Source organism: Malus domestica, chromosome 16, assembly GCF_042453785.1.
Source record: "Malus domestica chromosome 16, GDT2T_hap1".
NCBI lineage: Eukaryota > Viridiplantae > Streptophyta > Magnoliopsida > Rosales > Rosaceae > Malus > Malus domestica.
In genome coordinates this window covers 14,916,385-14,929,723 of record NC_091676.1, presented here as the reverse complement: position 1 = coordinate 14,929,723, position 13,339 = coordinate 14,916,385, and the positions used below count along the sequence as shown (strand labels likewise).

Genomic DNA, 13,339 nt, shown 5'->3' with positions numbered 1-13,339 from the left:
AATTTTGAATGGTTTTAGGCATGAGCCCATTCACGTAGTAGTAATTGATATAATGGGATGAGAATGTACGTAGTAGTTCAGCGACGATGATGGGACATTCATTCTCTGTCTCGTAAAGTCTCCAACGCAAGAGTCAGTATCATCCGGGGCGTCTTATTATTATTATTATTATTATTATTATTATACACACACACATATAGAGGATATAGCTAGCCTAGCTACGTATTTTCCCACCAAAACAAAGAATGGAGTTCAGCAGATGACCAGCAGGAAGAATTTGATAAATACATAATACCTATTGAATCTTTATATATGCTCATTTGGCCCTCATTATTCTGATATATTCACCTGTAAGTTTAATTCAATGCTTAAAATTGAGTGATCGATAACAGTTAAATCAAATATAATGGTCAAATATGTGTCTAGACTTGGTGCATGTAGGTACTTAAGAAACATAGGTGTAACCATAAAATGATGGATCTTTAACGAAAAACTCCAAATATTGTTCATTTTAATGAAAAACCATATTTTTACACTAAAAAGTCAATCATGGTACTATTCACTTTACCCTTTATCTTGTTCTTATCGTTAAAACTCAAAATTTTCAAACTATTTTCATTAGTTGTACTTAAAGGGATTTCACGATGTTTTCTTCATTTTGTAGTGAAATGAGTAGATACTAATAAGCTTTTTCAGCCCTCTGCCACCAATCACATCTTAATATTAAACACTTGTATAGGAGCATACGTACTAGTGAAAGAGCAAAAGACACTAGTAAAAAACAAAAAATCCTTGAGCGACAAAACTTTGCGTGACAAAAAACACAGCGTCACGCTTTGCGCAACGAAATTTTAAGCTTCGTTTCACAAAGTCTTTCATAACGAAAATTTAACTTCGTCGCGCAAAGTCTTTACAAAAATAAATAAAATAAAATAAAAAATTCTAAATCTTTGCGCGACGTAATTCAAATATTTCGTCGCCTAAACCAATTTTTTTTCATTTTTTATTTTGTACGCATAACACTTAAGAAATTGAACAATATATATATTTATTAAGTAGCTTTAAATTTATTATTGTAGTTCGGATCGGGTTTTTGTTAGAAAAATATATTATTGTAGTTCAGATCGAATTTTTGTTAGAAAATTATATTTTAAATTGACGATCGAATTAGTTCATTGTAATCGTATAGTCAAGGAGTGTAGCTGTAAAAAATCATCAAAATCGGAGTTGAAATAACCGTTAAATCGTGATTTTTCGTTTATAACGGTCGAAAAGTTTTGTCCCGTTACTTGATCTTTGAATGTTTGTTTTTTGTGATTTTTGGTGTGTATGATCTCGAAGTATATACAAACAAGTTTGACGGTTGGATCGTTGAAACTAGTTTCGTAGAATGTGTATCCCATCAAAACAATAGATTCACTAATACTTAGAGTTTATTTATATTTTCATTAAGTATAACATAAGATTTTGTGGTATCCACTAGTGTAAATATTTTAAATTAAAGATCGAATTTAGTCATTGTATTCAATGTTCATATAGGGTCAAGGAGTGTAGCTGTAAAAAATCATCAAAATCAGATTTAAAATAACTGTTAAATCGTGATTTTTCGTTTATAACCATCGAAAAAATTTGTCTCGTTACTTGATCTCTGAATGTTTGTTTTTTGCGATTTTTGGCGTATACGATCTCAAAATATATACAAACAAGTTTGACGATTGGATCGTTGAAACCAGTTTCGTAAAATGCGTATCCCATCAAAACAATAGATTCACTAACACTTATAGTTTATTTATACTTTCATTAAGTATAACATAAGATTTTGTGGTATCCACTAGTGTAAATATTTTAAATTGAAGATCGAATTCAGTTATTGTATTCATGTAGGATCAAGGAGTGTAGTTGTGAAAAATCATCAAAATCAGAGTTAAAATAACCGTTAAATAGTGATTTTTTGTTTATAACCGTTAAAATATTTTGTCCCGTTACTTTATCTCTGAATATTTGTTTTTTGCAATTTTTGGCGTATATGATCTCAAAGTATATACAAACAAATTTGATGGTTGGATCGTTGAATGGTGTGTGTGTGTGTATATATTAAGTAGCTTTAAATTTATTTATTTTGTACGTATAACACTTAAGAAATTGAATGGTATATATATTTATTAAGTAGCTTTAAATTTATTATTGTAGTGCGGATCGGGTTTTTGTTAGAAAAATATATTATTGTGGGGTTTATGTAAAGTCACATTTTCAGTAAATTTTATTATTTTCTTTTTTATTATTTATAAAAATTATTTTTATAAAGTTTGTGTGAAGAACCAATAATTCGTTGTGCAAAATGCTTAAATTTGGACAGGAGCCAAAAATGGGACGCGGGATTTTTTTTAAAAAAAAAATTTAAGACTTTGCGTGACCAAAAATGGGACACGGGAATTTTATTTTTAAATTTTATTCAAGTGGTCACACAACACTTTGCACGACTAACACTTCGTCGCGCAAAGTTCTAAAAATTTGGGCAGGCACCAAAAATGGGCCGTGAGAATTTTTTTAAAAAAAATTTAGTGGTCGTGCAAAACTTTGCGCGACCATTTTTTCGTTGCTCAAAACTTTGCACAACCAATACTTCGTCATGCAAAACTCTAAAAATTTGGCCGGGCAAAAAAATGGGACGTGGAAATTTTTTTTAAAACCTTGCGCGACCAATATTTCATTGCGCAAACTCGTATCCTTCGTCGCGCAAGGTGATACGATTTTTAAAACCAAAATAACTCCTCCACAATTTTCTCAATGTATTTCTCTACTCTTACCTCTCCTATCTCTTTCCCTCTCCCCAAATATGACCCTCTCTCTCACACTCACTCCTCTGACTTAATCTCTCTTCTCTCTCTTCACTATCTCTCACTGTCTCATCTCTCTCTCTCACTATCTCCTCTAATTCTCTCACACTCACTCCTCCCTCTCATTCTCACTCACTCTCAATCTTGTCAAAAGGTATATTCTCCCCAAATTTTTATTTTTTTCATTAGTATGTGTTTTTGGAGTTAGTTTTGAGTTTGGTGCGGGGAATTGGGGTCTAGTATAGGATGAGGAGTGGAGTTTGGGGTCGGATTTAGGGTATACCAATTTTTTGGGAGATTATGCCAATTTTTTGTTATTTGACCATATATATTTTTTTGTAGGGAATCGTCAAGACTTTGATGACTAAAGTTCAGGATTAGGACGCTATCGAAACATATCCCCCACCACTACCACCACAATAGACTTGTATTAGGATTTTATTATTGTACTTTGTTAATTTATGTGTACATTTTGAATATATTTTATATATTGGATAATCTGATCACTATTTTTCATATGTAATTTTATTTTGAATATGTCAATTTAAATTAAAGTAATTAAAAAAATAAAATCATACAATTAAATTAAATTTAAAAAGTAAAAATTCAAAAAATCTTGCACTACCAAATATTTCGTTGCATAAACAATTAATATAAGAGAAATAATAAAACAAAAGGTCAAAAACCTTGCGCGACAAAATATTTCGTCACACAAAATATTAAATTTATTTATTTTAATTAAAACAATTTAAAATATTTCATCGCCCAAAGCTACTTTGCACGATGAAGATTAATTTTCATCGCACAAACCCTATCGTCACAAGCTTTGCGAGACGCGTGACCAAAATTTCATCGCGCAAAGTTTTTTTTGTAGTAGTGAGAGAAAGAAAAATGTTGGAGAAAAAAAAAGAGAAAATAGCGGTAATATGCGCAACTGAATCTTAACTTTGTTTTAAAGTCAATTATTTTTAATTACTGTTATACTCAAATATGTTCCTTAATTAATTGCGAAATAATTGAAACCCTTGCAAGAATAGCAATGTTCAAGTCTCAAAGGATTAAGACCAAGTTATTAACGAATAAACTACAAGATGTTAGATAAAGAGGATGAGAAGTGCACTCAAGAACTATTACAAATGCATATAAGAGGAATTTGCAACATGATATACTCAATTAAAAGCTTATGTAACAAACAAACCACCAATACTGAGTTAGGAGTTAGGATACTTCTTCGAATAATTAAAGTACGCAATTTCCAACAAAGACCTCCAAAGGTGAATCTTTTAAGTCCCAAGAAAGCTTCTGAACGAGGTAAGCAAGTCATGCGCATGAAGAGAGTTAAAGAGTATAGTAGATACATGTGTGCATGGAAAAATAAAGCTTAACTCTAACTCTTCCTTCTTTAACTCGCACGGAGAGAGAGAGAGAGAGAGAGAGAGAGAGAGAGAGAGTAGAAATTACAACTTCACGAGAATGCGACCTATAGCATTTAATTTCAACCCAACAGGTGTTTTGGATATGTGGGTTTCTTTCAATGTATATCATATAAATAGCATAGCTTTTGAGTTGAATATATGTGGAAGAAAAAGAAAGTGGTTGAAAGAAAGGAAACAGTCCACAGAAGATAAGCTTCAAGATCAAAACCATGTCCCACATAGTTGTGGAGAGAAACAGGAGAAAACAGATGAATGAGCATCTCAAAGTCTTACGCTCTTTGACCCCTTGTTTCTACATCAAAAGGGTACCTTATATATATTACTCGATGCATATCTCTCTCATGTTTGTATACTATATATGATCAGCTTAAGTCGGTGTTAATTATTTTCTCATTAACTAGTTATTTAACATGTACTAGGGAGACCAAGCATCAATCATCGGAGGTGTGATAGAATTCATCAAGGAATTGCATCGAGTTTTACAGACTCTGGAATCTAACAAAAGAAGAAAAAGCATAAGCCCTAGCCCTAATCCAAGCCCAAGACCAGCAGTCGTACTGCCTCAGAAATATCCAACCGCTCCACAACCTCATCAAAACCCTGACTTTAATTTTAATTTGGGGACTGAAAACCGTCACCATGTGATCAATAAGGAACTAGCTATAGGAGCAAGTTGCAACTCTCCGGTGGCTGACGTCGAGGCAAAGATCTCGGGATCCAACGTGGTGATGAAGATAATATCTCGGCGAATACCTGGCCAAATTGCCAAGATCATTGGTATGCTCGAGAAGCTTTCATTTGATGTCCTTCATCTCAACATCAGCAGCATGGAAGACACTGTTTTATACTCTTTTGTAATCAAGGTACGTACGTTGTATCATGAAACCTCTTTAATTATGTAGTTCTTGAAACCCCTTCTTCGAACACCCCTAATTGTGCTCAGTTGAAACTTACGACCAAAACTTTGTTGGGAAGTTAGGGTTTTGGTTACCCTCAAGCGCTCACTACAGATCATGACAACGAGAGCTGCTTAGGGCAAATAAGTTTCTAATTATAATCAAATCACCAAATTTATCTAATAGTAGCTAGCTATAAATTAACAGTACTGATGTTTAACTTGTTTATCTAGAACCAGAAGAATGAACTGAAGTAATATATGTGATCACATGCATATAAAATATGGACTAGCTTCTAGGAGTGGCACGTCATTAGTTAATTTATTAAAATGAAGGCATACTCTCATGAATGGATATTGTTTTGCAAAATTGGCAAGGAAAATGATAACTATACTCTTTTCTCTCCCAGTACGATTATGTTTAATCATGTTCTTTGTTTCTGTTTAATTTATTCAAATAAAGAGAGATGTATAAAATGAGAAAAAGAGTGTGGACTAAATTATTGCTCCGATCGATTATTTGATGATGAATTTCTTTGTTACACAGATAGGACTGGAGTGTCAGTTGAGTGTAGAAGAACTAGTACTTGAAGTTCAACAAAGTTTGCGCTCAGATGCAAATTAAGCAGGCGTCGACGTACAAATTCAATAACGTTCTTTAGTGTGGATCAAGTGCTGAAGTTAAGTTCGTGTTTTTGTCATATATAATAGGCATATGAGAAAGGATATAAACGTTTGTTTCACTTGAAATGTACACCTGAGATGTCAAATCATATATATAATAAGTAATGCTTTGTACCTAAAACTTAATAGTTTGATATATTATTTTACTCTATTACATGATACGCCACGTAGGTATGTCATATTCATGGGTGAGTTACACTCAATAATAGAGTAGACTAATTCTATTAAACAAAGTTTTAGGTGTAGCATACTAGCATGTTTCTAGATGTATGATTGTTATTGTGATTGACCAGTGCTCTTAATTTTGTAACTTGGACAGGGTTTGGTTGGATCATCATTCTTAACCCATGAACTAACTAGTACGGACCTAACTCATGATTAGGACGTGGAGTTAATCACATGTTTACTTATTTAAAATAGAAGAAATCATGAATCGAATAAAATATGTGAGAGAAGTACATGACGTGTTTACTATAAGAGTCGCATTCTGTTTTTGTTTCATATGTATTAGTAAATGTCAAGAAGTTGGAATGATTTTAATACACATGAATGAGTAGCATATGGGAGAATAGGAGGAAAAGAATCCTACAGCTTTTGGGGTACAATTTCCTAAATATACTACCTTCTTCATCTTTCCTCTAACACAAACTCATTTTGGCACATAAAAAATCTTAAATATTTAATTGAAAATTTGGGTGGGAAAGTGATGAACAAATAGTTGGGTATTTATAAAATTATGAAACCAGAGAAAGAAAAAAAAAGAAGAAGAAGAAGAGTGTATGGTTCTTAAATGAAAAACATATTTGTTTTTTCGTCAAAACCATTGCAAAACGTAATTTATTAGGCAAATCGTGATTTTTTTTTATATGCCAATAATTGTTGTTAAACAGATATATCATCGCTAGTTAAAAGAAAAGGTAGTTGCGTAATATATTGTTGAAGCTCCACATCGAGTTAAGTCTCATGGTGCGTGAGAGTTACTTTGGTTGAAAAGTTTAGTGAAAGATATTGGTTTTAAATCAAAGAAAGCCATGAGTTTACATTGATATTTTAGGTTTCAAAAAGTTTAAGAGGGGAACCTACTCTATCACAGAATCAGCGCATTACCATAAGTCTCTTTAAGAACTTATAAAGGGTCAAGGATTGGTTATATTTTAAGTCATTGAGCATAATATACTTACTAAGGCGATCCCGAATGAAGTGTTTTTATAACTCGTTTACGCTGACCATCTTTACACCAATTTGAACGAGTATTGACCAAGTTTTCCTTTCTAAATATGATATCTTTCCTAATGTGATTGTTTTCCTTATGAACACTATTTAGATAGAAATTCTCAAAAATAACTTATAAGAATGGGCTACATATTAGACATGCTTCAGTGGGTCAGCCCAATCCTCAACAAGAATCAGACCCAAACCAAATCAAACTTGACCACTCCTCATGTGCTTAACTCTTTAACCATTTGACAAATCTGTCAATGTTCATCCAAATACTTTTGATGAACGATAAGTGAAAGTAAGCTGTAGCCTTTTGGCGCATACTATGATTGCTATTGATGTTACAACTTGCATTGTTACTTGTGTGAATGATTAAATTAAAATCAATTAAGCTTAAACTGCAGAGAAAGTCTTCGACTAGCAGCAGAAAGCAACACAAAAGCCACAAATCCGTGATTAATTACCTGCCTGTGTCTTTCTTAATTTCTTCCAATCACCTGGAGTCCTGGACCCTCATCCCATAAATCCCAATTATTAATTTGATATCTTAAGACTCTGGCTGCTGCTTAATTGGGTCCATTGCTTTTGAAAGAAAGTGAAAATGCATTGCATCTAGATCTTCATCATTCAACTTCATGATTGCTAATTCACAAGTAACTGCTGTTTAGTTTACTGTGTGACATGTGAACTGCTGCCTTGTGTTCTGTATTGCCTGGTTATTTTGTTGCACAATGATTGGAACAAACAATTAGCTCTCAAGAATCCACTCTCTCTCAGTAATCGAGTATGATTCCATGTGAAAGAACAAATTAATTTCAAGCAAAGTTTCAAAATAAAGCAAATCTAGGTTTATGATCTGCTTTGTCCATTCAAATTCTCATTGGATAAATATATATATTGACTTAGAGACCAACTAATCTTTGATTTAGTCGTCGCATGTGTTCACTAGTTGGATAAAGTTGTCTTCTCCTTTCCGGTTGAAAAAAAAAAGCTTTATATTCGGCTCAGATGAAGGCAATGACATACATTTTGACATAAGCTTGATGTCTAGTTCTAATCAACCGGATTGTAATGATGTAATTTTGTCACGAGTGGGTTAACCAGTTTTAAAAATATCTTTCTAAATACAATATTGTTTTTCAAATAATTAAGGAAAACTCCAAACAGTGTTCATTATTAATTATAAATTGGCCAGAAACATTCCCATTAATTAAGGAATGTTGATGATTCCCACATGGAAAAGCTTCAACTGTAATTTTAATGATTTGATGCAATTGCTTGCAGGAGGCAGCATTTTTTCTATCATATCAGATATCAAGTGCTTTTAAAACTCAACTGCATTTTGATTGAATTTACTTTTTATTTCAGTTTTCACAGTTTCACCTGCGAGCCCAAAGATTATGACCGACTGGTAAAGGCCAAAAATCTCTCGTTGCAAATAACCCCTAATTGTTGGCCTAACATTTTAAGGGAAAAAAACAAGCATATGAACCGTGAACGAACCCAGGACAGGGTGGTCCAACTGCTCTGAAATTTGCACTCAAATTATTGCGATAGCAGCCAAAATTTGTTGAACCCATATGCATATACCAGTTGTATTTGGTACTCCATTGTCTCACTCTGGTCAAATTTACTGTTCTAACCTTATTAATTTAAGCCTACTCCATGTAACTTTACCCTAGAGGGTTATATTATATTAATATATTCCTCACCCAATGAAGCTATAAACCCTAAAATCCAAGTGTTGTTCTTAATATTAAGTTGTAGGATTTAGGGTTTTGGGTTTAAGAACTCATAGAATGTGAAGACATATATTTGTTCGATTCAACTTAAATAACAAGATACCTGTAACTGAAACATATTTTAGAATATTTTCTGATAATATTTACTCATACACTCGACATCTTTGTTTCGACAATAAAAACAAAAAATAAATAAATCAAACCTCAAGGATTAATTTGGATTAGTTAACCTCTAATCAAAGCTTTGAAAGGGAGTTAGTAAAGTCAAAGGAGGAACCTCTGACTTAATGAATTCATGCAAATGATGCAACCAACAACCAACCCTAAAACCCTAATCCCTGTAAATTGACCATCTGACAGAAAACGATACCACAGTACAAGTACACAGAGCCACGTGTACGGCCAGAAACAGAATCACTAATCTTCTCTGCCATCATCGGTCATAATAACAACCAACCAGCCACCCCACCACCAACCAGCCACCCCACCACCATCCATCCATATGCAGCTGCAGATGTTAAGAGTGAGTCGGACGCGGCGAGGAGAGAGAAAGGAAGACAGAAACAATTGCTACTACCGAGTCTGTGACACGATAGGGGAGAGAGTGTGTGTGTGTGTAATAATGATGAGGGCGTGGTGTGTACTGTGTCGTGTGTCTGGGGGTGGGACCCGCGCGAGTGAGGGGTGGCTATAAACGGACCTTACAGAGCTCCGCGGCTCTTCGGAAGGAGGGGGCTCAAGAACCCCCCTCACTCTCTCTCTCTCTCTCTCTCTCTCTCTCTCTCTCTCGCATGGTCTAAAATATCCATAATATTTCGATATTTTTATTGAAATTTTCATGTATTTGAACTATCGATATTTTTTTGGACTACCGATATTTTCGATATTTTAGACCTTACTAATTCACTCATGTATCTTACCATGCAAAGTATAAAGTGTAAAATATTGTACTAATTTATTATATATAAATGATTATGGTGTATTTAAACTTTAAACTTCTTTTATTAATTAATACATATTTTCTACAATCAAAATGTTTGTCAGCTCGCTATATAATCAACTTAAATCAGTTATATCTATCATGCAATGCATTTCCTTCCAATTTTTTGTGATAAACTAATAGATAATTGACTAAATAAACATCCTGCAAAGTTTCAATAAAAATTTCTAAGTTTTTCTTACAATTTCTGTGGTTTTTATTTAATTTTTATCGATATCGATAATATCCTGATATTTTCATCTAAATTTTCATGTTTTTAAACTATCGATATTTTCGATATCATCGATATTTTATATCTTACTCTCTGTTGAAGTGAGGGCACGACGGGCCACAGAAACAAACCTGCCTTCACGTTTTGCAGGCTAACAGACAATTTTTGCCGTTAATTGGCTTCCGTCATCTTCCGCCCTTTACGTTGCCTTCTTTCTTTCTTTCTTTAATTTATTTTCTAGTTCCACTTATTGGCTCGGCTTCCAACTCTCACCAAGCCTGCTAATATACTAATTAGTTTGAAAAGTGTTTTTAAATTGCTGAAAACATTTGTAGATAAAATATTTTTGAGTCCTAAACATACTTAAAGTGCATTCTTGAAGAAACATTTATTATGTACTTTTTGCCAAAAAAACCATCAAGTTATTTTCCAAAAGGAATCCTTTCCAAAATTAACTTGTATTTTAACTAAAGATTTATTTTTAAAAATATTTTCTCTAAATATAATTTTAATTATTTAAAAACAGTTCCGAACGAGTATGCTTCTTTTCTCCCCTTTTCACTTTTGTCTCCTTTTGTTTTTCTTATTTTACCTTTTACCCCTTTTCATTTTCTTAATTCTTATTCAACATTGATTTCTTAGTAATGACCTCAAAAAAAATTATTTCTTAATAAAAAAATATTTCACACTAGTTTTTTCCTCTATATTCATTTTTCTCCTTACTTTAGATTTGAAAATCAGTGAACAAATACAATAAAAGTGGTGAAAAAGAGTTTAAAAAGTGTGCAAGAAATCACCTAAAATTAGGATTCCCACTCTTTTGTCTTATTTTTCTAGCCACTATCCACATATTATCGTAAGGGCTTAACAAAGCTCAAATTACTCTTCAGACCTAGCAAGGAAGGGGATTAGCCTAGCATGGTTGGATACAAGGGAATTGGATTCACTCTAGACTTTAGTGTTCCGAGCCTAGGAATCAATTCATCTGGGTCACATAAATTCAATCCAACGGTCCCCATTAACTTATTTTTTTGGCCCACTACACAAAACCAATTGCTCTAATTTCTTTTACACATCAATCAGCAGCCCAAATGATTTGATCCCTAGGTTCTGGGCACTAAAGTCCGGAGTGGATCCGATTCCGGATACGAGATGATCTTGAAGAATCTGTGACAAGATACATATATTTACAATTATGTCTCCAATCCACAGTTAAAAGACTTAAATGACTAATTGACATGATGAGAAAGATAATGAATTTCAAACAACCAATCACAATACACCGCATCTATCTTAGGTATTGTTTGGTACGTGTGATTGGACAGAACGTAGTGGGACATGATGCACTCATACCACGTTTGGTGCGCCAATTTACTTGGGACGCGCTGTCCCGTGGAACATATTTTAGTCAATTTTTTGTGCCACCCTCCCCCTTGGAACGACCTGTTCCAGCCCATGGAACACAAAATTATAACTTTTTGGACAACAATACTCCTACTCTTTTTATGCACAATTAATCAAAATTATAATTTTCACTTCGAAAATTAATCAACAATCCAGAGATCTCTTCGTTTATGCACAATTAGCATAAAATATTCATTAAAATATGAAATTTACCTCAACAGATAAACTACAAAACTGAGTTCTCTTGTTTTTTCGCGATATCAAGCTTCTTTGATCGCACTTCAAATTTTCCGAGAAACTGATTGACAAAAACCCAACAAAAAGCAATTTTCTTTGCGTTTGATTTCTATATTCAAAGAAGAAAAACATCAAAATGAAGAAAACCCATATCGGATAAAGGGTTCCTGAGAAAGACAAAGAGAGGAAATTTTCTGGGGAAACAAACAAGAAGAACATAAGGGTATTGGGGAAACCGGTGAAAGGACAAGAGTTATGAGAGGGAGTGGAGGAATAAGAGGAAGAGGTGGAAACCGGTAATGGGTAATTTGTGAAGGGTATGATTGTCATTTAATCTTTCGCTCCATTACGGCCTAAGCGTACACCAAACGTAGCATAGAACCTCCGTTCCGTTTCACTTTGTCCCATTTTGTCTCGTCTGCGTGCCAAACGGTACCGTAATTAATAGACTTCAAGCTTAACCATACCGATATACGAGGACATGCATATGGCCTTCAATCATGAAAGTAACTAGTCATTTACCAAGAAACTCAAGCTTTTGAGTCCTCATTCATTCTCCAACCTTAATTTAGGCATCAGAGAGCCCTTTGAACGCACCGCACCAATGTTACAACGCCTAACATATCCTACTCCTCCTTTGGTTGCAAGAATACTCAAGTGATTTTACACTTACGTAAAATTTACCCACATTCCTTTTACCATCAAAGAAGAAGTTGCCGGTGGCTAGATAGTGGTACAAAATGTTCAAGAAATTTAGTTATTTATTTATGGGAAACTTTAAATTCAGTCCCTAGTCACTAATACTTTTCGACTAAACCTTAATGATATTCAAATTTTGATCAAGTCCCTTGACTTTGTACACCTCATTACATTACTACTAGTATGTATATATCTATATATTTGACATTTTGTGAGATTTATAATCCCCAATTCTGTTAATATATATATATATAGATGTTATATAAATCTCAAATATAAAATCCCTAGAAACGGCTACAATAAAGAAAATTCAAACATTTTGATTGACTAAATGGATAGAAACAATGTAACAATATAAAACAACAAATGACAAAAGAATCTATCTATAGTGTTAAAAAATTAGTACACTTTACATATAACAAAATGGTACAATTGATAAGGAATAATGGTACGTTATAAATAAATTACGGGTACAAATAAAATATTAAAACAATTATGAGTACAAATGAAATTTTAGAAAATATGAGCACAATAAGAAATTAATATATGAGTACAAATTAAAACTAAAAATAAAAAAAAGGGATGCAAATCACAACTGGGTACAAACTAAAAGTAGAAATATATAATATAAAGTTTACTCATAAATATAAATATTAAATGTAATGTTTCTAACATCAATTAAATATTTTAAAAATAAATTTAATTGTAAATATTATAATTGACATAATGATGGTCATTAAAACTTAAAAACCTTGATAAGAAAATTACAAAAAATAAAATAAAATTGTAATAAATACAATATCAAAAAAAGAGAGATAAAACGTAATTATATTTTTTTGGTAAGTAAAAACCACTCAAATCACTTTTCATATGATACGAAAATTATTGCACATAATTGAAAATCAATTAATTTCTTCTTACTTAATACATTTATTTATTTATATTATATTTTTAATCTATAGGTGTACTCTTATAC

General features: G+C 32.8%; 1 protein-coding gene across 1 annotated transcript; it reads left to right on the top strand.

Moving 5' to 3' along the window:
• The first annotated feature begins 4,407 nt into the window (after positions 1-4,407).
• On the top strand, positions 4,408-6,120 carry LOC103403844 (transcription factor MUTE). The gene is made up of 3 exons (XM_008342696.4): positions 4,408-4,578; positions 4,693-5,136; positions 5,716-6,120. The coding sequence occupies exons 1-3, from the start codon at positions 4,483-4,485 to the stop codon at positions 5,791-5,793; spliced, it is 618 nt and encodes a 205-aa protein (XP_008340918.3). The 5' UTR covers positions 4,408-4,482; the 3' UTR covers positions 5,794-6,120.
• Positions 6,121-13,339: the final 7,219 nt, after the last annotated feature.

What these genes read in the sequence shown, in the direction of transcription:
- LOC103403844 (XM_008342696.4), top strand. Translation starts at nt 4,483, where the DNA reads ATGTCCCACATAGTTGTGGAGAGAAACAGGAGAAAACAGATGAATGAG. An exon ending in CTTGTTTCTACATCAAAAGG is followed by an intron (nt 4,579 to 4,692) that starts GTACCTTATATA and finishes AACATGTACTAG; the next exon opens with GGAGACCAAGCATCAATCAT. An exon ending in TATACTCTTTTGTAATCAAG is followed by an intron (nt 5,137 to 5,715) that starts GTACGTACGTTG and finishes TTTGTTACACAG; the next exon opens with ATAGGACTGGAGTGTCAGTT.